Below are 20,553 nucleotides of genomic sequence, written 5' to 3'. Positions count from 1 at the left end.
TTCTCCATCCCGTTCCTGGTGCTTCCTAATATCCTGTTTGCTTTTGTGGCCGGCTAATTTAGTGGAATAAATTATACTCTAAATTATTCAGTCCACCAGAAGGAGTTCATGTTACTAAAGCAGTTGGAAGATGTGAGCTGTTAGAGACATGCTAAGTGTTGTTGTGTATAGGTCTTTTTACAATTCACTGTACCGTTTGATTTACTTCAATGGTATCATGCAGCAGGGAATTCCAGAGGTTAATTATATGCTGCATAGCAAAGGCATGTCCTTTTGTGTGGTTTAATTGTACGCCTTTTTAAGTCGTATGAAAGAAATGAGGGCAAAGGGTCTAATCTAAGGTGCATTAAAGCCAGTGTGTCCTGCCATTGCTTTCTGCGGGCTTTGAATCAGGCCCAAAGAACAACACAGAGCATTTAATTGGAGGGATGCGAGTGGAGGATCGCACTCGAGGGTTTCCGTTATGAAGCCAAGGACGCTGGGCCTGATTCCCTCTTGCTCCTGGCCAGGACTGACCCGTGAGCTGGGCAGAGGTTTAACTCCCCGTCTCTCTCTCTCTCTCTCTCGCCAGGTGAACGGCAGCGATGGGATGTTTAAGTACGAGGAGATCGTCCTGGAAAGGGTGAGTGAGACGCCGGTGTTTTCCGACGCGCGCTGCTCTGAGCCGCGCTCTTTGTGCTGGGCATGTGGGTTTCCTTCTGCAGGAGAGCAGAGCGTCAGCGCAGGCTGAAAAGCAGCCTTTTGACTGTGCGCTGTGTGTTTCCCACAGCGATCTCCCACTCACCCGCCCACCCGCACAGCTGGCCTCCTGACACATGCATGCATGCACGCAGGATGCATGGGGTTTCTCGCATGCTCGCACATGCTCACACACGAGTAGGCAATGTGTCTCTCCCCCTCTCTCTTACACACCCACACACGCCATATGATGGAAGATAGGTGGGTCTCTTTCACACTCACTCCGCACATACACGCCCCCAGCACAGCTGAGGGAGGTGGGGCGGCTCTGTCTCCCACACGTGCTCAGCTACAGGATGGAGAGTAGGGGTCTGAAGAGCAGCAGACAGGCAGGCCCACGGAGTCGGCCGTGCTCTCTTCCGGCCTGTTAGCCGGCTGCGTATCACGTCTAGGTACGCGGCACGGTGATCCTGAACTGCGGAGACAGGCTTTCTAGTAACTGGGTTGGAACGAGGGGAATCTCTGCTTGGGCCTTTTCCTTGTCTCTCTGAGATACCGCCGAAGCGGGGCTGATGGCGTGCACCGTGCAGACAAAGACTAAAATTAGCTCCCACACAGGAGCTTGTACGAGGACGAGCTGGAGGTTTCAGCAGAACGTGTCTCTCTGCCACGCGCTAATCCCGTACGTCCTCTGCCCGGCTGAGTCAGGCTTGCTGCCGGTCCTGAGTGGGAGAGCAGGCACGGAGCCTGAGCTCCTGTCAGGTGGGGAGAGGATGAGCAGGAGCGGCTAAGGGCGCCTGTCCTCGTGCAAGGCAGGGATGGGGCTGGCTGGGCTCTCGGGGCCGGGCGACCATCGCAGATGGGTGGGAGGTTTGACCCCAGCCAGGCACGCAGGAGGCCTGAGTCTGCCCGCAGATATGCAGCAGCTTTGCAGAAACCAAAGGGCTCTGGCCGAATGCCCTGAAGCAGGAAGATGCACGAGTGCAGCAGAGCTGCGCCCCGACAGGGCTGGAGGCAGGCTGGCAGGTTATTTGGTGCGTGCTTTTGGAGCGCCTGTCAGGCTCGGCGTGCACAGGGCTCTCTGCTCCCAACTTATGGGGGGCTGGGAGTCTTTCTGGGCTTGCGGTGCACCGCAGGAGCGTGCTTGTGGACACTGGTAGGTTTGACCTCTGTTGTGTGGCTGTCTGTGATGGTGGCCCACCTGGTGTGAGTCGACCCCGTTTCTTCTAACCGCCCTGTTTGCAGGCGGCTCGGAGGCAGGGCAAGGCCGGTTTCTGCTTAGTTTTGGTGGGGCATCGTGGCGCTCCTGGGCCTGGCAGAAAGGGTGGCATGCGGCAGGCCAGTCCCAGTGCCAGGCTGGCCAGAACAGCGCCAGCTTTCCAGCTGTTGCCAGATGTGTGCTGTGTCTTCCAGGGGGTGGCACCATCTGGGTTTTGTCCCCAGGGCTGTGACTGTCGTGGTGACCTCTAGGGTCGTTGGTTGTAGCCGTGTTGGTCTAAGACAAGTTTCTTTAGGTAAATGTCATTTCTTTTATTAGACCAGCTAAATAGGAGGGGAAATTGTTCTTTGCTATTTCGTTGGTCTGCTATGCAGTGAACTCTGGTACTCCGGGTTATCTGAGGGTTAAGGTTAAGCCTTTCTAGCCAAAGGACAGAGAGGTTTTCCATGTACAGGAGCATCCAAAGCAGAGACCCATAGGGAAGGGGGCTGGAGGGACCAAGCCCTCCAAGGTGAAGTCGCGCTCCCGGGTTATTCCCTGGCCCCGTTGGTCCGAGGGGCTGTTCGTAGACGGAGCCTTCAGCCCGCGTCGTCCCACCGACGTTATGACTTGAGATGCGGCCGTGTGGCGCCACGTAGTGTCCCTGCTGCTGGGCTTCAAAATGGAGCTACGTGCAATAACCGGGATGGGCTAGAGGCGATCCTGCCCCGACAGCGGCCCCCGGTTGCCTTTGGCCCGGTCCCCACCGATGCACCAGTCTAGGAAGCACCCCAGCCCTACGGTGAGGGACGAGGAGGTCCTCGGGAGCTCAGCGGGCCCTTCCCAGACCCCGAGGGCCCCCAGGCCCAGACCAGGACCCCCGGTGCCGTGCGCCGTACCCTTATAGAGCAAGGCAGTCCCTGCCTCAAAGAGCTTACAGTCCAAGTAGGAGACGAGAGGCAGCAGATGGACAGACAGATGGAGAAGCGCTGTGTTGCGGGCCCGTGGTGCCTGAGCCCTCACGTGGATCAGCAGTTGTTAGATTTTTGGTGTGATTTTTTCTGTCAGGCAAGGCACATTGGCTGTCAGATCCTCGGGGTGGATGTAGATTTATGGAGCGCAAGAAATTCCCCTTTTCTCCCTGCTTCCTCCCAGCCGAGCTCAGAAAACAAGACTCAGCCCCCACGCATTTCGGAGCCTCTCCACCGCTTTTGGCCCAGCTGACCCTGGGAAGCGGCGGTCACACCGCAGGGACATTGCAGGATCGCACTCGGATTGCATCGGTTGTTCCTCCTCGGTTGCAGCGAGAAACAGAAAGGCACCTGCTGCTTCGTGTCCTGGGCAGAGCCTGAGAACCAGGCTGGACGGCAATGCCAGCCGTGCAGAGGCACGTCCTGTTCTGCGTCTCCTGCACTTCACGTTCCTGGCGCCTTGGTTCAGCTCCCCAGCCAAAGAACCACGGCAGTGACAGCCCGCCCTCTTTCCACCTGTAGCCGGGGAGAAGATGTCCCCTTTCTGCCAGACAGGGATTTAGCCACAGCATCCCATGCACTATGAGCCTAAAAGGCCGGTTGTTGTAATCGTGGCCTCCTTGCAAAGGCTGCGGTTGGATCACGGTGCGGCCGCGTGTGAGTTCCCCCACGGGCTCGGGGGCCAGGATTTACTGTGCTGTTGCGTAGCATTCAGCCTCGCGGCTAGGAAATCCCCGAAACGGGGTTATAAGAAAACATCCGAGCAGTGCTGCAGCTCTTCAGACAACAGCCAAGGAAGCCCTTCCCACGTGGAAAGCCTGGTCGCTGTCAGGGCGTGTGTCTGCTCAGGGTAGAGCATCGCTCGAACAGGCAGCTGTGGGAGCAGCACCGTCCCGGAGCTAGCTTGCCTTTCGTCTGCCCAGAGGAAGCCAAATGGGTCTGTCTGTCAGCTCACATCAAGAGTTACCCCAGCACAGCCAAACAGAACTAATGACTCAAGTGCTGGGACATCATGTCTGAGTCGGAGAGCAACCTGCTTCTTCGCTGGCACAAGATTACCAGGGGAACATGCATGAGCTAGCAATGGAGGTGTCTCCAAGTGACAGCAAATCGCTTTCTCCAGGCTGAACATAAAGCAGCTTGAATCCACCGAGAGAAAGAACAGCCCCAGGTCGGGATGATGAGCTTGTACCATCAGGCGCCCTCTCGCCGTGTGCCAGACACAGGCCCCGGCCCGCAGAGCCTCACCGAGGCTCGTGCAGCAAGGACGAGCGTTTCCGTGCTTCCCGGGATGTCTTATTTATGCATAGGGTGGCATCCTAGAAATGGCTGGAAACCATAAGCAGCGTTATCTCCTAGAAATCAGCTGCTCCCCTTTCCTCAACTCCCTGTGAGTGCTAAGAAAAAGCACCTTTTCAATCAGTCCAGAAAATCTGCCGTGTCTGGGAGAGATTAACCCTTTCCTAGGGAAATAAAGATTTTACCAGCTCTGGTCTCAATGCATTATGGCACCCACATGAACAGGAGGACTTAATTCATGTCTGGGGTTATCTCCATCAGGCAGAAGAACGAGGCAAAGCTACACTGAAATGAACAGTGTCAGTTTTATAATCCCTGAGATGGCAATTAAAGGTCACCTCTCATTCACAGTTTTCATACCTCGATGCTGTCTGCTGATGTCATCTGCCTTCTATTCATGTCAGCCCGTCCAGGTTTTCTATCCAGAATGTGTTTGCAACTTCTCTGGTATCTCATGCTGTTTTCAGACTGCCTTATTGAGCAAGCTGGACAAATTCACTTCATTTCTCTGTGATTCAGTTCCTGCCTCCCTCTGGAAAATGGGATAATGATGCTAAGATACTTGCCTACCTCACAAGGCTGTTGTCAGACCGTGTCTCACAAGATGCATAATATCATGGCTTTGTCACAGAGCTCACTCCGCTGTCTGAAGAGCTGGGGCATGTGCTGAGCCTAATTCTTTACCGTGGTGAGACGCAGACGAGTCCCAGGGGACTGTACTGGGAATGCAGAAGAGACGGCGTTACAGCGCACATGTCCTCTTCCGGAGGAGGCGCTGCTGGGGGCTGCTTGCATTCAGATGAAGTCTAGTTCAGCCTCTGACTTTATTCATTTGTTAGATTTATAAGGACGGCTTACAGTAAAAAGGAACATAACGTATAAAAGCAGATAACGTATACAATAAGATCTACACCTCTGAAACCCCTAGGGCAATGTGCCCCTCTGTATTTTACCTGACCGCGTCGCAGGAGGCTGCCCAAGCACAGCCTTGTTAAGGGAAACTCTAGCAAGCCTCCATATCCCGTCGAGGGGAGAGCTCGCGCTGCTGTCCTGTCCGAGCCAGGCACCTCGGGCCAAGCCCAGATGCTGCAGCAGCAGCGGTGCCCCAAGGAGAGACCGCGCGAGGGGGGCTGCTCTCCCCGGGAGGTGCAGGATGCGCTAACACTAGGTAGCAGTGAGAGCCAGCGCTGCAGCCTTCAGCTCAGGGGATGCACAAGCCACCACGGAGCAAATTTCTTGTGATAAGGGCCTGGTGTGTTTTGTTTTTCCCCAGGGTAACTCCGGCCTCGGCTTCAGCATTGCAGGAGGTATCGACAACCCTCATATTCCAGATGATCCAGGTATTTTCATCACCAAAATCATCCCCGGTGGAGCTGCAGCTATGGACGGCCGTCTAGGGTGAGTGTCCAGGGACGGGTCAGGACCGATGGGCAACAGTACAGCTCTGTGGGGCAAAGGGATGGGATTGGCAGGGGGGCTGTGTGGGAGAAACCGGGGCCGGAGCGGCAAGGGGGCGGCAGGTGGAGATGGAAGAGGGTGGGGAGATGCCAGCTTGTGCTCAGCAGGGAGGAGAGCCATGAACAGAGCATCGTTGCCTGTTGTCAGTCCCTCTTCACCTGCAGTAGGAGATCCGGCCCCACTGCTGCCGGGACTGGGGTCCGGCCCTCTTTCACCTCTCTGCCTGTCAGGGATCAGTGCCCTCTGTCACACACCTACCCCTTGCACTTGCACTTGGGGTCCAGGCTCCCTCCCACACGGCAGCCCTACCCACAGGCGCAGCGTCAGGATGCAGCGTGCTTGTGCTGCGCTTTGGCTCGGGGAGAGCAGGGAGGTCTGTGTTGAGAGCGCGGTTCCCTGTGGTTCCCTGTGGGCCTGCAAAGAGCTTGTGGCCCTGGCCCAGGGCAGCTGGGGCGGCCACGGGGTCCCTGGGACTCCCAAGGGGATGCTGCAGATGCCCCAGGAGGGGCACGCGAGACGTGGGGGCTCACCAGCGACCTGCCCACCGCTGCAGGGTGAACGACTGTGTCCTGAGAGTGAACGACGTGGACGTCTCCGAGGTGGTGCACAGCAAAGCCGTGGAGGCGCTGAAGGAGGCCGGCCCCGTGGTCCGGCTCGTGGTGCGGCGGAGGCAGCCCCCGCCAGAGACCATCATGGAGGTTAACCTGATGAAAGGACCCAAAGGTGAAACCTCTTCCATTGGCCCTGCAATGAGACCGGCCCCCGGCAGCCTGGGCTGAGGGAGTGCGGCTCTGACCGCAGCGCGGCCGCATTGCCAGCGGGCAAGGGAGCCTTGCAGCTCCCCCGCGCCACCTGAACCGCCCGTGGGTCCAGCCACGCGGGAGGGCACGTGGGCATCTCTGGACACCCCCGTGCACCGGGGCCAGACCTCCCCAGCTTCTCCCGTGCCTGCATCCCAGGACCCCTGGGTCTCCCCCCAAACCCAGGTCACGCCACTGGTCAGCTTCTCTGTGGGCCTGGAGCCCACTGGCCTTACCCTGTGCCCAGGGTAGGAGCTCTCACCAGCCCCAGCCTGCAGATGGGATCTGGGGCTGCTGGCTCCTCTCCGAGCACGTCCCTGTGCCCAGGCCGGAGGAAGAGCCTGATGATGTGAAAGGAGGGGCCGAGGGAAAGGAGCCCGTCGGGGCTGTGCGGCACCCCTGGTCCTCACTGTCGGGTAGCTCTTGCTCCCCACACACTGCCTCTGGCCTGGCTTTCTTTGCTCTCCCCTCATCCCCTCTTGCTCTCCCCGCAGGACTAGGCTTCAGCATCGCGGGTGGAATCGGAAACCAGCACATCCCAGGAGACAACAGCATCTACATCACCAAGATCATCGAGGGAGGGGCTGCCCAGAAGGACGGCCGGCTGCAGATCGGGGACCGGCTGCTCGCGGTGAGCACGCACCTCTTCACGCGGGCTCTGGACGCCAGCCACGGGCGGCAAAGGCGCCAGGGAGGGCTGTGAGCACGGGAGGCACCGCCTGGCACCGGTCCTGGTTCCCTGTGCTGCCCGGGCTGCCCATTGCTCCAGTGCCCCTTTCCCACCATCTGGGAAGCATTAGCTCTTCCTTTCTATGGCCAGGGCCCTGTCTCTTCCATTGCAAGGGTATGGAGGGGACGTGGGGAAGGAGCGGGAAGGTAGTTCACACTCCCTGCAATTCGACTGTCAGCGGGACAGAGGACTGCTACCCCGGGAGCCCGTCGGAGCATGGCAGCGGGGATGAAGGACCAGCAAAAGCTGCTTCACGACACTGGGGCGGCACAAAGCAGCCGCTCCTGGCTACAGAGCCTGTGATTGCTGGCTGTCGATGCCCTCGCTATTTGTGCTGGGCCTTCGCAGGCCAGGGTGATTTGTTGACAGGGCTGGTGCCACAGACACCAAGCCCTTTGCTACTGGGACGTGATGGTCGAGGTCTGCCAGCCAGGGGTTCCCCCAGCTCCCTTGGGCTGGGGAGGGCCCACGCTTTGGGCCCTGAATGACCAGCCTGGCTGAGGACGATGGTGTTTCTGTGCTGTGGGATAGCACCTGCATGCTGCACGGAGCTGGGCTGCGTGCATGCTCGGGGTGGCCCTGGGGAGGAGTTTCTATGGTGTGAAGACAAATAAGTACCTGGCATTTGAAAGGACATTAAATATCACATTCTTGTGGGATGCTGCCGAGGAAGCAGACCCCAGCTGTCCCTGGAGCTCAGACATGCCCAGGATATGTTGTTTAACTTCCACTCGGGACCACGGCACCTCTCATTTCACCGGGATCTATTCGTGAAGTAAAGAGGGAATGTATTAAATCAGTTCCCTGGCCCCTCGTAGTGCAAACCAGGGGGATTAGGTAGCATATGTTCAGCACAGACAAGGGTGTACTAGTCCCATTGAAGAAGGCATTGGAAAAACCCCTTTAGGACACTGTAATGTTCAAGCAGATAAGCTGGAACGAGGTCACCGAAGGGCCATGAAGATGGTGAAGGGAAAGGAGACTTTTTCTGATGAAAGAAGATTAAAGGAGCTGGGCTTGTTGAGCTCCGCAGAAGAGAGGTCGGGAGGGGATGTGCTTACCCTGTATGAGTACTCCCGGGCGCAGACGGGGAAGGAGAAGAGCTCTTTAGGTTAGAAAACAGCTCTGGCTACAAACCAGGTGCAGACAAATTCAGACAGGAATTGGGAAAAGGTTTCTAAGTATCAGGCGTGACATTTCAGAAGGGCCCTCCAAGCACAGTGCTGGGCAAGGAGCTGAAGTCACATCCCTTGCACACGCTTCCAGGCGTGTGCAAGGGATGGAGCGATGGCGCAGGAGGTTGTGGGGGTGGGATGGTGCGGTAGCAATCCCGTGGGCGTGGGGAGCGGGGGCTGTCTTGCCCCTTGGTAAACAGTTGGCCGGGCTTGCGTTCCTCTGCCCCGGTGCCTCTGCCCCGTCTCCTTGCCCCTCCTCACACCCTCCTCCCCCCGTCCCGCCACGTCTCTCTTGCAGGTGAATAACACAAACCTACAAGACGTGCGGCACGAGGAGGCGGTGGCCGCCTTGAAAAACACTTCGGACATGGTGTACCTGAAAGTGGCCAAGCCCGGCAACGTCCACCTCAACGACATGTATGCGCCCCCCGACTACGCCAGCAGTACGTCGTCCGCAGCCAGGCCTGCCCAGCCAAGAAGCCAAGCCTGGCCACGGCCACGGCCACGGCCACGGCTCAGGGAGGGGAAGGGCGGGGAGCCCTGGGGGGCAGGGGGCATGGTTGGGGGCTGGCAAGGAGGACGCAGCGGGACGAAGGGAGAGCGGCGCGTAGGATCCAGGAAGGAGGGCTGGGCTTCGCAGCGAGAGCCCCGGGCGCTGTTGGGGGGCTGAGCCCAAGCACCCAGCCGTGTCAGGGCCGACTGTAGTTTTGCTACGCGGAGGTTGGGTAATGGGCGTCTGTAGGATGGCTCAGTGGGGCTGATCCTGCCCCCGGCAGGGGCGGCGCGGGATGATCTCTGCAGGGCCCTTCCAGCCGCGCTGCTCTGGCACTTCATGAAACGTGCATTAGCAGCGGGGGCCCGTGGAGCTTGCTGTCCCGCTGGGCGGGCTCTGGGATTTCGGCTCCTGATTTTGTCTTTTCCTTTCCCTGCAGCCTTCTCAGCCCTGGCCGATAACCACATAAGCCATAACTCCAGTCTGGGTTACCTGGGCGGCGTTGAGAACAAGCCTGCCTACCCGGCCCCCCCGCAGGTGACCCCATCCAGGTACTCGCCCATCCCTCGACACATGATTGGGGAGGAGGACTTCACCAGGTGAGTCGGGGCCGCGAGGCACTGCGCTTTCTCGCCCAGCACAAAGCCCCTGTTTATCTTCAAATGTCCGTGGGACAGCTGCGGCTCCGTTAGGCCACGCACGCACGGCTCTCTCCGTGGAGCTCGGCGCTCCGATACCGAACGAGAGGCAGGGTCAGTGGAGGCAGCTGTGCAGGGGTCCTGGTCCCATGTGCCCCTGCTGCTCTCGCCCTGTTTCCCCCGTCTTTCCCATTCCCTCTTTTCCCTGTGCTCCTCTCTTCCTCTTCGAACTGTCCTGGGACTTGTGCACCCCCATGTTCCTGCTTCTGGATTTTTCATTTACTTCATTTTGAAATCTGAGTTGCTCTGTGCTCTCGTGGTGGTGCCCGGCGAAGGTGGCAGGCCTGCCTCCCGCTCTGCCTTGAGGCCAGGCGCTGGGTCCCCTGGAGGTGATACCGTGGTCCTTGGTGACATTAGTGGTGGAGAAGCACTGGCAGCCCGTGTGCACCTCTTCTTCCTGGGCCATGCGTGCACTTCTGCTCTGTGAGCCCTGGTTTGAAGGAGTCCTTTATGGACTCAGCTGCCTGAATTCATTTCAGGGGGTTCGTGGAGTGGGGGCTCAGTCAAAGCACATCTCTTTATTGACTTGTATTGCCCTGGCATCTGAAGCCCAACTGGGATGGGGGCTGTGCTGTGCCTCGTGCGACCTTTGCTGGGGCCTGTCACTACCGAGTGGTTGCAGCAGCTAAGGCTCAGCTGTTTCCTGCTTTCTCTCTTCCCCGCGAGTAGCAGCTCCTACGTTCTCAGGCCAACGATGGCAGCTTCAAAACCATGTGATGCTCATGGCTTTCAGATCATGCAGTGATGTTCCTGCCCTTGGCTCTGCCAAGGTAATTGCAGTCCCTGTAGTGAGAGTACAGCAGCACCCACTCCCCACGCTGCTAAAAGCTGCAGTTTTGGGGTGTCCATTACCAGCGACACGGTCGGGTCGTTTTATCAGGGCAGGGTGCTCTCATCGCCACCTGGCCCGTGTGTGCATCAGCTGCTGTCATTGGGGGGAACAGAAAGGGGCTAAATCAGCCTCTCTGCTCCTCTCCACGCTCCGCCCCTCTGCCCCTGAGCACAACAGGCGTGAGACACGTGCGGGGTCTGGCTGCAGGCGTGGTGCCGTGCCGGTTCCTGGCCGCTAGAGGATGTTACTGCACTCTTCAGAGGAGGTCGGGCGAGAGCACAGGCGTGCAAGAGGCTCTGGGGATGCACCGATGGAGAAACACTGAGCGAGAGTGACACGCCAGCGCCGGCTGCTGTTTCCCAGGCCTGGCCCAGATTCTCCAGGCTTTGATTCGCAGCATATTGCTGTGTCCCGGGCTCTGCCTGAGCGAGCCGCCTGCCTGGGCTGTGCCCGTTTCTCTCCATCTCCGTGAGCTGGCCTTCAGCGGCCTCCCTGGCAGCCCCCACATGTCTCTCTCAGCAACCCTCAGAGCACCCTCATCATGCCCCTGGTCTGCAGCACTGTGCATGGCTTCCTCCTCACCTCCTCTAGCAGGAAGGGGAGGCAACTGCCAAATCCCAAGCCCCAGATGAAAAATCGTTTGCTGGAGAAGTTTCATCAAGGCAGGTCTCAGACAGCAGTGACCCGGTGCTCTCGCAGGTAGCAGCGACCCGGCGGCGTCTCTGTGTATGCATGAGACCTGCGGGCAGCGAGAGCACCCTGCGGCACCCAACGTCTGGACGGAGGCCAGCGCGGTCTCCGGAGGCTCTTCACAGTTGCGTGACAAGACATGGCCTCTCCACTAAACGGCCATGTCAGAAGAGGATTGCTAGCCCTTTCCTGCCTGCCATCGGGGTCTGAGTCAGCCCTGACCCCGTGGCCCAGGCTGGGGCTGAGGTGCAGCCCTGCAGCGAGTGGCACCGCTCCAGTCGAGTTAGAAATGACCCTTAGAGCCCACCGTGCTGCTAGAGGCATCTCTGCCCCGACCCCTTCTAGGTGTTGATGATCCCCTTGTATCTTCTTGAATGTGGGGCCGTAACGTCAGACTGAGACTCCGTCTCCGGGGATAGCTCCCTACTCCTCCTCCAGGGGTGTAAGAGAAGATTCTGGCCTGTTGCACTGAACAAAAGACATCCTTCCTTATCCTCCCTCTCTGAACTCTTGTCCGAGTCCTTATAGTGCAGCCACAGCCAGAGCATCCTTCACCCACCTTCCTCCCAAGCATCTGGTACCAGCCGTTGTCAGAGCGGATGCTGGACTCATCATCGGGCTCCGGGCTGAGGCAGAACGGCCGTTCATTTGTTCCTGTTTTCATTTTCCCGCGCACAGGGAGCAGCACCGCCAGTCCGGGCTGCCATCTGTTCACAGGCACGGCATTGCAGTGCAGAGGTCTGCTCTGCTCCTGGTCACGTGGAGAGCTACCGTCCGAAGATGATTCCCAGGGCACACAACGCGTCATACTGGGCTCAGTGGTGGGTGGACCACCCCTCCACAGGCAGCAGCACTGTCCTGCAAAAGCAGTGACCATCACCCAGTGAGTCGCACGGGAGATGGGGGACCCTGAGGAGACCAGGAACAGAACGAAGAGGCCTTTCCAGCCCCAGGAGAAGAAATGGACTCTGACGGCATGGAAAATCCTGAGAGTTTTTCTTTCTAAAGCTGGTGAGCAAGACACAAGGCAGGGCAAGATCTCCACTTACAGCTTATCGTCTGCAGCACATTCTGCCCGGCAAGCCAACCTCCGACGAGCAGGAGAAACAGCGCTCGTACGTATCTGCAGAAAGCCTGGTGGCCTGAAGCCTAGTGCGGGGGTCAGTTCAGCGCTGCTCTCTGCACTGCAGCATAGCCAAAAAACTAGAGCAGCCCCAGATGGAGAAGGCATCGGTCTCTTCTGGGGAGCAGTCTCCTTCCTGCAAGCTGAACACATGGCTAGGGATTAAGGCCGCTGCTGCTCAGAGCGGTGGGGCAGGTCTCCTTCCCAGTGGCTCCATAGCAGCAAGGGACCCCTGGCTCCTGCAGCACCTGCTGCCTCCGGGGGCCAGGGCGAGTGGGGCCAAAGCCATCCCTCCCTTCTCCCAGGCAAAGCCTCCAGGCCTGGAGGGAGGATACTGGAGTGTCTGCGGACTGTGGTCCCCGCACCTGCAAAGGCAGCTCAGGGCAGGCACTGCCTTGCTTTGCACCATGCATGCTTTCCGCCCAGCTCCCCACGGGCAGCCTCGCTGCGTTCCAGCTCCGCCGCCCCAGGCTCGGCCCCTCCATGCTGGTGAGTTCCCCGAGTGAGTCCCGCCGCCCGCCCCTACTTGCCAGCACAGAGCTGGAAGTGAGAGGAAGGGGCCTGGGGCAGGCCGTGCAGGCTGGGGTGGAGCGAGGGTGCAGACAGCAGGTTGGGGGGCAGCGGCTGAAGGCAGCGCTCTGTTAGACATTGCAGGCATAGTGTGTCTGTCTGCGAGCACACGTACCCGACAGCTCCTTTGAAAGCCCCTTGGGTGGCATGTGCTGGCACACTGGTCCCTGGTGCGGGCACGAGGCTGCCCTGACAGACGCCCTCAGCATGCGGTGCTCACCGCTGTTGCCAGGCCAGAGGACAGAGGCTGATACGCCGTCCTCCTGCTTTGCCTGGGCAGACAGCCGCGCAAGCCGCCCCCAGCAGAGCATTTCAGAGTGCCGTTACTTGCCCCTTTAGTGACTTCATGAGCAGCCTGGTGGGTGCAGAGCCCCAGACTGCGTGCACCAGTCTGCACGGGCAGCATGAGCCAAGGGACCTTCGGCCAGCGAGCCGCAGCCCGCACGTGGAGCTTCAGCCGGACACACCTGTCGTCCTGGGGGTGCAGATGGTGCTTTGATGCCCTGCCGTTCTGCGTTTCTGAGAGAGGGGCTACAAAGCTGCCGGCGCGGCCATGCTGGCAGCAGGGACTGGGAAAGTGGGGCCATCATCTCGGGGTGCTCCGAGTCCATCCGGCCTTCCCTCTGCGGCCCCTCGCTTCGGCTCAGACGGTGTTGGCTTTGCCTGCCAGGGGAGGAACGAGTTAAGCCCGCGAGGCCTCGGCGGAGTGAAGTGCATGCCAAAGTCTGCGTCCTCTCCACGCTTCTATAAAAAAGCCGGAGCCGGGCTGAAGACGCTGAGTGCCCTGCGCACCACCGGGAGAGACGGCAGAGATAAACAGAGCAGGGGAGCAGAGCTGAGAGCATTCAGGACATTCCTCTCCGCGCTTCCCCGCGAGGAGCAGCAGCCAGGCAGCGAGGCCACGAGCAGAGCGGGGAGCTCTGCAATGTTCACCGTCAACATCTCGTCATCCATGTCCTACAAGGGACACCCCGCATCCGTCTCTCCCTCCAGACAGCAGCCAGACCCCCGGAGGCAACGTGACCAGAGGTACCGTACCGCCGTGCCGCTACGCCAGCTCCGGTAGAGCTGCGGGCAGGGGAGAAGGGACCGCGGTTCTGGCAGCGAGCAGGGGGAGGTTTCTGCACCTTTGTGCACAGGCGGACGTGACTCTGGCACTGGCCAGAAGTCCTTGCTGTCTGGGTTGAGATTGTCCAGGCTGCTTGCTGCGACCTCAGGGCTCGCATTCAAGGGCAGAGGCGGTGTGCGCCGTTCCCATTCACCCCCATGGGCTGGAGCTGGGCACGGATGCTTGTGTCGTGGCGGTGCAAGGTCTCTGTGTCCCGGAGCTGGTGTCTGCAGCTCTGGGCCCCGGTGGGGAGCTGCCTTGCATGGAGGAGCCCTCGCTGCAGCTGGGACAGCGGTGCCTGCCTGCCTGCCTGTCTGGTGAAACACTAAAGCCGTGGCGCTCGGGGCTCCCAGGCTGCGGGTTCAGCCATCAGAAGGGGTAAATGCTTGAGTGGACATGCTTGTTTAGCTGCCACAGCCAGAGCTCGTAGCCATACGGCGAAAGGCCGGCCAAGACTGGGGGAAGGCAGCCTGACCCCTTCCCTGCAGGACTGGGATGAGGGGGGCAAAGCCGGGAGAGCCAGACTTTCCTACCGGGCACCCAGCACCTCCTGCTTCTCTCCTCCTCCCATTGCTCTCCTGTAAGGCCCCTCTCGCTGAGTAGCACTCACCCCAACCGAGGGGGGCCGAGGAGGCTGTTTCGGCTGGTGGTCCGTGCCCCGTGCTGTACATTGCAGCCAGGATGCCCGTGTCAGTGAAAGGGCTACAGCCTGTCCCCGGTGCGTCTGTCCTGCTGGGCTCGCGCAAGAGCGTCCCTGCAATGCTGCCGCCCAGCCGCCCTAGCCCCACGGCGGGTTGCCCGGGCTGCAACTCTCCGTGATCCCAGCGTAGCTCCCAGCCCAAAGTCTTCCCTTCCCCAGCTGCGAATAAGTCCGTGAATACCCACACTTAGAATAAAAAAGGGGTCCGCACTTCCATTTGAAAAGTGTTAGGGGTCTGTCACAGGAAACTGGTAGGGCTGTCACAGGGGGGCACATGCCCCCCCTGAGATTGGCCTCCAACTTGGCACTGCTCAGGACGGGGCAGTTTTTTTGCCACGTGGGCCAGCAGTGTGTTGGGGGGGCACTAAGCCATGGCACAGAAATACAGGAGTGGATATGGGGCTTTTGGCCCGACCCCGGGCCCACCCACAAGTTGTGCCCCCCCAGACTCAGGAGGCACCAGTCACCCCGGGCTCCGCAAATGCATAATGGTTGGAAAGCGCTGGGGTAGTTGAACTCTGACACGTCTCGGCATTTGCTGTACAGTCATTCCAGTTAATGCCTAGTATTTTCATGGGTGTTTGAAGTTAGTTAGACATCTGTATCTTTTGGTGAGTTTCCAGCTTTCACTTCCACATATTCAAGTGGAAATAGCATTTGGGCTGAGATGTGGAGTTTGGCCTTTCTAAAGTCGATGTTCAGAGGCCAAATCTTGTTTAAGCTGATCAATGCCACTGTCACCTGGCCAAGTCGTGACGTTATTGCCTCCTGGACATCCCCGCAGGGTTGCATGCTGTTGCCAAGGTATGTTAATCGACTTACCACGTGTATTCCTCTGCCTTTGATTGCAGGGCTGGAGTTGGAACAGGCAGGCGTGCTCATTAGGCTCGATTTTTATTTGCCCCTGTATTTTCCTGATGCTGGACTGGTTTTTCACTCTGGCAGTTTAAACTGTAACGTAGAAGCACCGTTTCATCAGCAAACAGTCAAGATCTGGTAGCGTGCTGTTTTAAAGCCGTGAGACGGCGCCTTCTCTCACGATGACATCAGTGATAAAGGCAAACAGGAACGGTCAAAGGGAGCATCCCTGTTTGGCACAAGTGCCTGTGCCCAGGTCTGCGCACACTCTAAGTGTGCAAACAGCGCCTTGATGATAGGAATTGTTAGTGCTGGTTCGCTATCAGGCCTCCAGGCACTCGTGAGTGGCTGTGCCGGAGGCTGTCACACGCTGTCTTCAAATATGCAAAGTGTACTGTGCAGGTCACCTCCCCTGATGCTGTCTTGAACGATTACTCCTAGTCTGACAACCTGGTTAATGCCTCCCCGCTCGCTGCCAGCCAGGAGCACGTTGCCCAGGCTACGGCCTTTGCTGAGCCCGTTGCAGAGCGCTGCTCTGGAGGCAAAGTCCTTCCTCCCCAGCGCCGTCCCTCTGCGCACAAAGAGGCCCGTTCAGCCAGTCGCTGAGCTCCACATTCCTCCAGCCTTTTGCCCAGGTCTCGTGACCTGGGCTGGTGCAACTCCCAGCACCTGCTCTGTGATTCGTCAACCTCCTCGTTACTGGCTGACGAGCGAGCCGCGAGAGGCTGAGCTCAGGATGCAGGGGGAGATTCCAGCCCTGCCGGATTCCAGGTGTGGCAGAAAGCTCCCTGCCTCCTGCACACCTGGAGAGCACCACAGCCAGGGCACTGCGCGCAGCTTCCCTGCCCTCTAAATGTCTGGTGTCTCTTCACCTAGAGAGCCCCGGAAAATCATCCTGCACAAAGGCTCCACGGGACTGGGCTTCAACATCGTTGGAGGCGAGGATGGAGAGGGGATCTTCGTCTCCTTTATCCTGGCCGGAGGCCCTGCCGACCTCAGTGGGGAGCTGCGGAGAGGAGACCGCATCCTTTCGGTGAGTCCCATCGCCGCGGGGGCCCTCAACCAGCTGCAGAGCTCCTGTGCTGAGGCTGCTGTCGCCTGTCCAGCAGCAAGCGGCCCTGCTGGCATTTGTAGGGCCCCTGCCCCCTCATTTCACCTCCTGTGGGCTGAGTCCCTAGTGACAACCAAGATCTCACCAGTGTGGGCACAAACCTGTCTGGCTTTTTCCACAGCAAAGTGAGGCTGGGCTGCCAGGCAGAGCTGGGGCGGGGAGGCTCAGCTACCAGGCTGTGCTGTTATAATCCCAGTGGCCAAGCAGGATGGGAGACAGCAAAGCGCTGCCGAAACCTCTGAGCACAGGCCTGGCGGGGTCACCGCACGTGCACTTTCATTCCCCGGCCCTTTGGGTGCACATGGAGCTTGCACCATGAAGACAAAGCGAGCGGGCCAGCAGAACCAAAGTGCCTGTCAGAGCTGCAAGGCAGAGAGCCGGGCACAGCCCGCTGCAGTGGGCAGCAGCATGAGGGGTCCTGAGCTTAGCTTGCTTATGCCCTTGCCTGCTGGCGAGTGGGCGGATGCCAGGCACGTCTTCCTTCCATGGAGCACCCCCAAACCCTGCATGCCAGGCACCGTCCCGCCAGTCTGACTCCCACGCCTGCGCAGCGGGGACCGCCGACGAGCGACGGGCCGATTCCCCACCCTCTGCGGGTCTCAGCTCCGCTTTCGCCAGGCCAACGAGGGGGTGCCGCGCTCAGGATTAGAGCCAGTCTCGTGCAGCGGTGCAGATGGCTGCACTACTGCACAAGTCTCACTTCTCGTTCTCCTTCCAGGGGCCAAATGCTGAGCTCTTGCTAAATTAATCTAGCCGGGCTGGATTTAGCTGAAGAGGGTTTCAGTTTCAGGCATAAGGAGTTAATGCCTGAGCACAGGTGAACAGACTGGTCTGGGTTGGCCCAGGGTGGTTGCTGCTTCCTTTGACTTTAGCACTTTGTCACCAGAGAAATGTTCTTCTCAAGTTCTGACGTGAACAGGCTTAGATCAAAAGTTACTGATTCGCCCATGGCTAAGGAAGGATTTTCTTCCTTTTCAATTCACGGGCAGATTTGCTAGGCAAGAACATTTTACCCCTAGAGACCTGGGTTCAAACCCAGATGGAGTCCCAGGAGAAAGCAGCTTTTAATGAAGTCCCGAGTGCACATTTGTGCATAGGATACAACCACAGTAACTGGCACGAGTGGAACTGGAGTAGCTGGGGACCTGCAGGTCAGGACTGAGGGGCATCAGCACAGGTGGAAACGGGGCCCCGGAGAGGAGCAGCAGAGGATACCTCGGCAGTGCCGGGAGCGAGAAAGCTGCCCCTGCTCTTGCTCGGGCTATGCTAGCTATTGCTGATTTTCTAGCTCGGCTGGATTTCGAACTGCTGGGAGCCCTCGGGAGATGCCGTGGAGTCAGGCTGGAAAGCCACAGTGCCAGATTCAGAGACATTTAACTGTGCAGCTGCCAAGGCTCATCTGGAGCTTGTCTTGCTGCTGGAAAGATAACCCAATGCAGCTGAGAGCTCAGCATGGTCCAAAGGGCGACTCCATCTCATTGTCTGGACCGTGCGGTCCGCCTCCAGCGAAGGAGGGCTGGTACCTCCTCCTGGGCGGCACGCGGGGATGAGGCGGAGGCCCCGAATCACCTGGGCAAAGGAGGGCTGTGGGGTAGCAGACTGTGAGCATACCTAGAGCTGAGCCAGTGCGTGTGCAGTCTCCGCAGGGGCTATTTGCAGCAGTTGCCTCTTCAATTCCTGTCACGTACTCAGCCAGGAGAAGGTGGTGGAAGGAAGGACCAGCCGGGCACGCACCCCGGCTATGCAGGGCAGCGTCTTCTCCATGCACCTTTCTCCGCCATCAGTCCAGTCGTGGAGGGCCCGAGTGTGGCTGGCGATCTCCAGCTGGGTCCCCGGCTGGGATGAGCTCTGGGGTGACATATAAGTAGGAAGGGATTGCAAAGGGCAAGACATGAACTGGGATCCTAGCACCTCCAGGCAGCATCAGCTCAAGGGAAGGGGCATCTGAGCAGGCAACAGCCAGGGGAGAGGCTGGAAGCGGAGAGGGAAGGGGGCCGGGCTGGTGAACTAAAGCCCGATGCTGTCGTTTTGTTTCCGGTCAGGTAAATGGGGCGAACCTCCGCAACGCGACTCATGAGCAGGCGGCCGCAGCCCTGAAGCGGGCAGGACAGACGGTGACCATCATCGCCCAGTACAGGCCTGAAGGTAGGAGACAGCTGAAACCAGCCCTCCAGGCACCTCCGCCTGCCCTGCCCTGCCCTGCCCCAGCCACGGCCTCACATCAGCCCCACGGGACGCTCACTGCGCCTGCCTCCTCCTTGTCACCTCATTGTGGCTCTCGCTGTCGGCCGTGGGGCCTGGGATCCTGGATCTAGCGGCTCCTTGGCCGAACGGATCCACGCTCGGGGAGCCAGGGCAAGGCCAGCGGAGCCCGTGTAGCTCCCCGCTGCCACCCTAGCGGGAGGCGGACGCTGCGCTCACACGGATGCTCCCCAAGCCCCTTCCTTTCCCCCACAGAGCAGCGGTTCCCAATCCGCGGTGCGCAGGCAGCCTGTCAGTGCTTCGCGTTCACAGATTTATTATAATGACTTTATATGACAAAAAATTGCTGGTGGTACTTAAGGTTGTATCGTTTTAAAGTGGTGGTGCGCAATTGTCTGAGTTTGGGAACCGCTGCCGTAGAGGGACCCAGCAGCCAGCTCCTACACCCGCCACCCTCGGTGCCTCGGACAAACCGCGGCAGACCGGGAGACAGGCCAGTGCTGGAGCGGTGCTGTGCGCTGGCTGGGGCTGGTGGGGAGGGTTGTCTGGGGCTCCGGAGCTGAAAGAGCAGTCGAAGAGGTGCAAAGTGGGCAGATAAAAGGGAGTCAACGATAAATCCGTTGACTTTCTCTTCACCATTTAGGGATGTACTTGGTAGCTGTGTTGGTCTGAGACAAAAAGAAATGCAAAACCTAGAACCCTTGGATATCTTTTATTAGACCATCTGAGAAGCTGCAAAGAAAATGGTATTTTTCTGCAAGCTTTCAGGCTCACGCGCCCTTCCTCAGGCTCAGGGAAAGTTAAGGATGGTAAAAAGTGCCTAGGGCAGATTTCCAGCTTCAGCTTTCTCTGTGCAAAAATGAAGTTTATTTCCTACATGTGGGGACTTTATACCATCTGTAGCTTTCCCTGAGCCTGAGGAAGGGCGCGTGAGCCCGAAAGCTGGCAAAAAATACCATTTTCTTTGCAGCTTCTCAGTTGGTCTAATAAAAGGTATCATCTCTGAACCAAGAGGTCTAGATTTTTGCATTTCTTCACCATTGAGTATTTTGTAAGCGCTTCTCCTGCCCCCGCCCAAGCGTCTCTCTTCTGAGCTGAACAGGCCCGGCCTGTCTGGTCTCTCCTGGCCGGGAAGCCCCTCCGCACCCCATCATCCGTGCTGCCCTTCTCTGCACCCCCAGCTCGTCTGCGCCCTGGTGAGGCGCGGGACCGGAGCTGGGCACGGGGCTCGAGGCGTGGACGCACCCCGGATTTATCAGGGGCATCGTGGCGCGGTCGTTGTTTGTATAGACGGTGTCCATAAGTGCTGGCTGGGTCGCGGGAGCAGAGCGCTGCTCCAGGAACCGTGCCGGCGCCAGGATGTCTTCTGGTGACACCTGGCCTGGAGGAGGAGATGCGGCGTGCGCGGGGAATCGCTTCGGTGCGTCCCTGTGCGTCGTGATCCCCGAGACGGTCGGTGCCAAGACCCCGGTGGACGCTGCAGTCGCACTCCCGCTCTCCTCCAGGGATGCGAAGCGTGGGGGTCTCCGAGCCCAGAGGGGCCGGGCTGGGCAGTGTAGGGATGCCCAGAGGGCAGAGCAACCAGATGCCGGCTGTGTCCAGTCCTGCTTGGAGGGAAAGCGCAGGGGGGGGCAAACAGCGCGAGCAATGGCTCGGGCTGCAGCAGGGAAATCTGAGGGAGCACGTGCCCCCCGGGGGGGGGGCGCGCACGGAGCATCCCGGGGCAGCGCGCGCATGAATGGGCGGGGGGCGAGGCTCGGCATGCAAACGACGTGGACGCGGATAGGCCGAGCGGGGGCGGGGCGGGGCACGGGCCCCGATTGGCGCGCGGGGCGGGGCCGGCGCCCGGATTGGCTGGG

The 20,553-nt window shown here is 59.3% G+C and overlaps 1 protein-coding gene across 1 annotated transcript in view; it reads left to right on the top strand.

Annotated features, from left to right (window-relative positions):
* DLG3 (discs large MAGUK scaffold protein 3) overlaps nt 1-20,553 on the top strand; it is a 111,138-nt gene that overhangs the window by 63,518 nt on the left and 27,067 nt on the right. The window contains exons 5-12 of the mRNA XM_025205041.1: nt 572-622; nt 5,420-5,544; nt 6,158-6,327; nt 6,899-7,035; nt 8,608-8,752; nt 9,242-9,401; nt 16,258-16,414; nt 18,535-18,637. Of these exons, the coding sequence (XP_025060826.1) occupies nt 572-622; nt 5,420-5,544; nt 6,158-6,327; nt 6,899-7,035; nt 8,608-8,752; nt 9,242-9,401; nt 16,258-16,414; nt 18,535-18,637 (1,048 nt within the window). The remainder of the gene's footprint in view (nt 1-571; nt 623-5,419; nt 5,545-6,157; nt 6,328-6,898; nt 7,036-8,607; nt 8,753-9,241; nt 9,402-16,257; nt 16,415-18,534; nt 18,638-20,553) is intronic.

Source organism: Alligator sinensis, unplaced genomic scaffold (assembly GCF_000455745.1).
Source record: "Alligator sinensis unplaced genomic scaffold, ASM45574v1 scaffold1059_1, whole genome shotgun sequence".
Classification (NCBI taxonomy): domain Eukaryota; kingdom Metazoa; phylum Chordata; order Crocodylia; family Alligatoridae; genus Alligator; species Alligator sinensis.
This window is presented reverse-complemented; position numbering and strand designations above follow the sequence as displayed.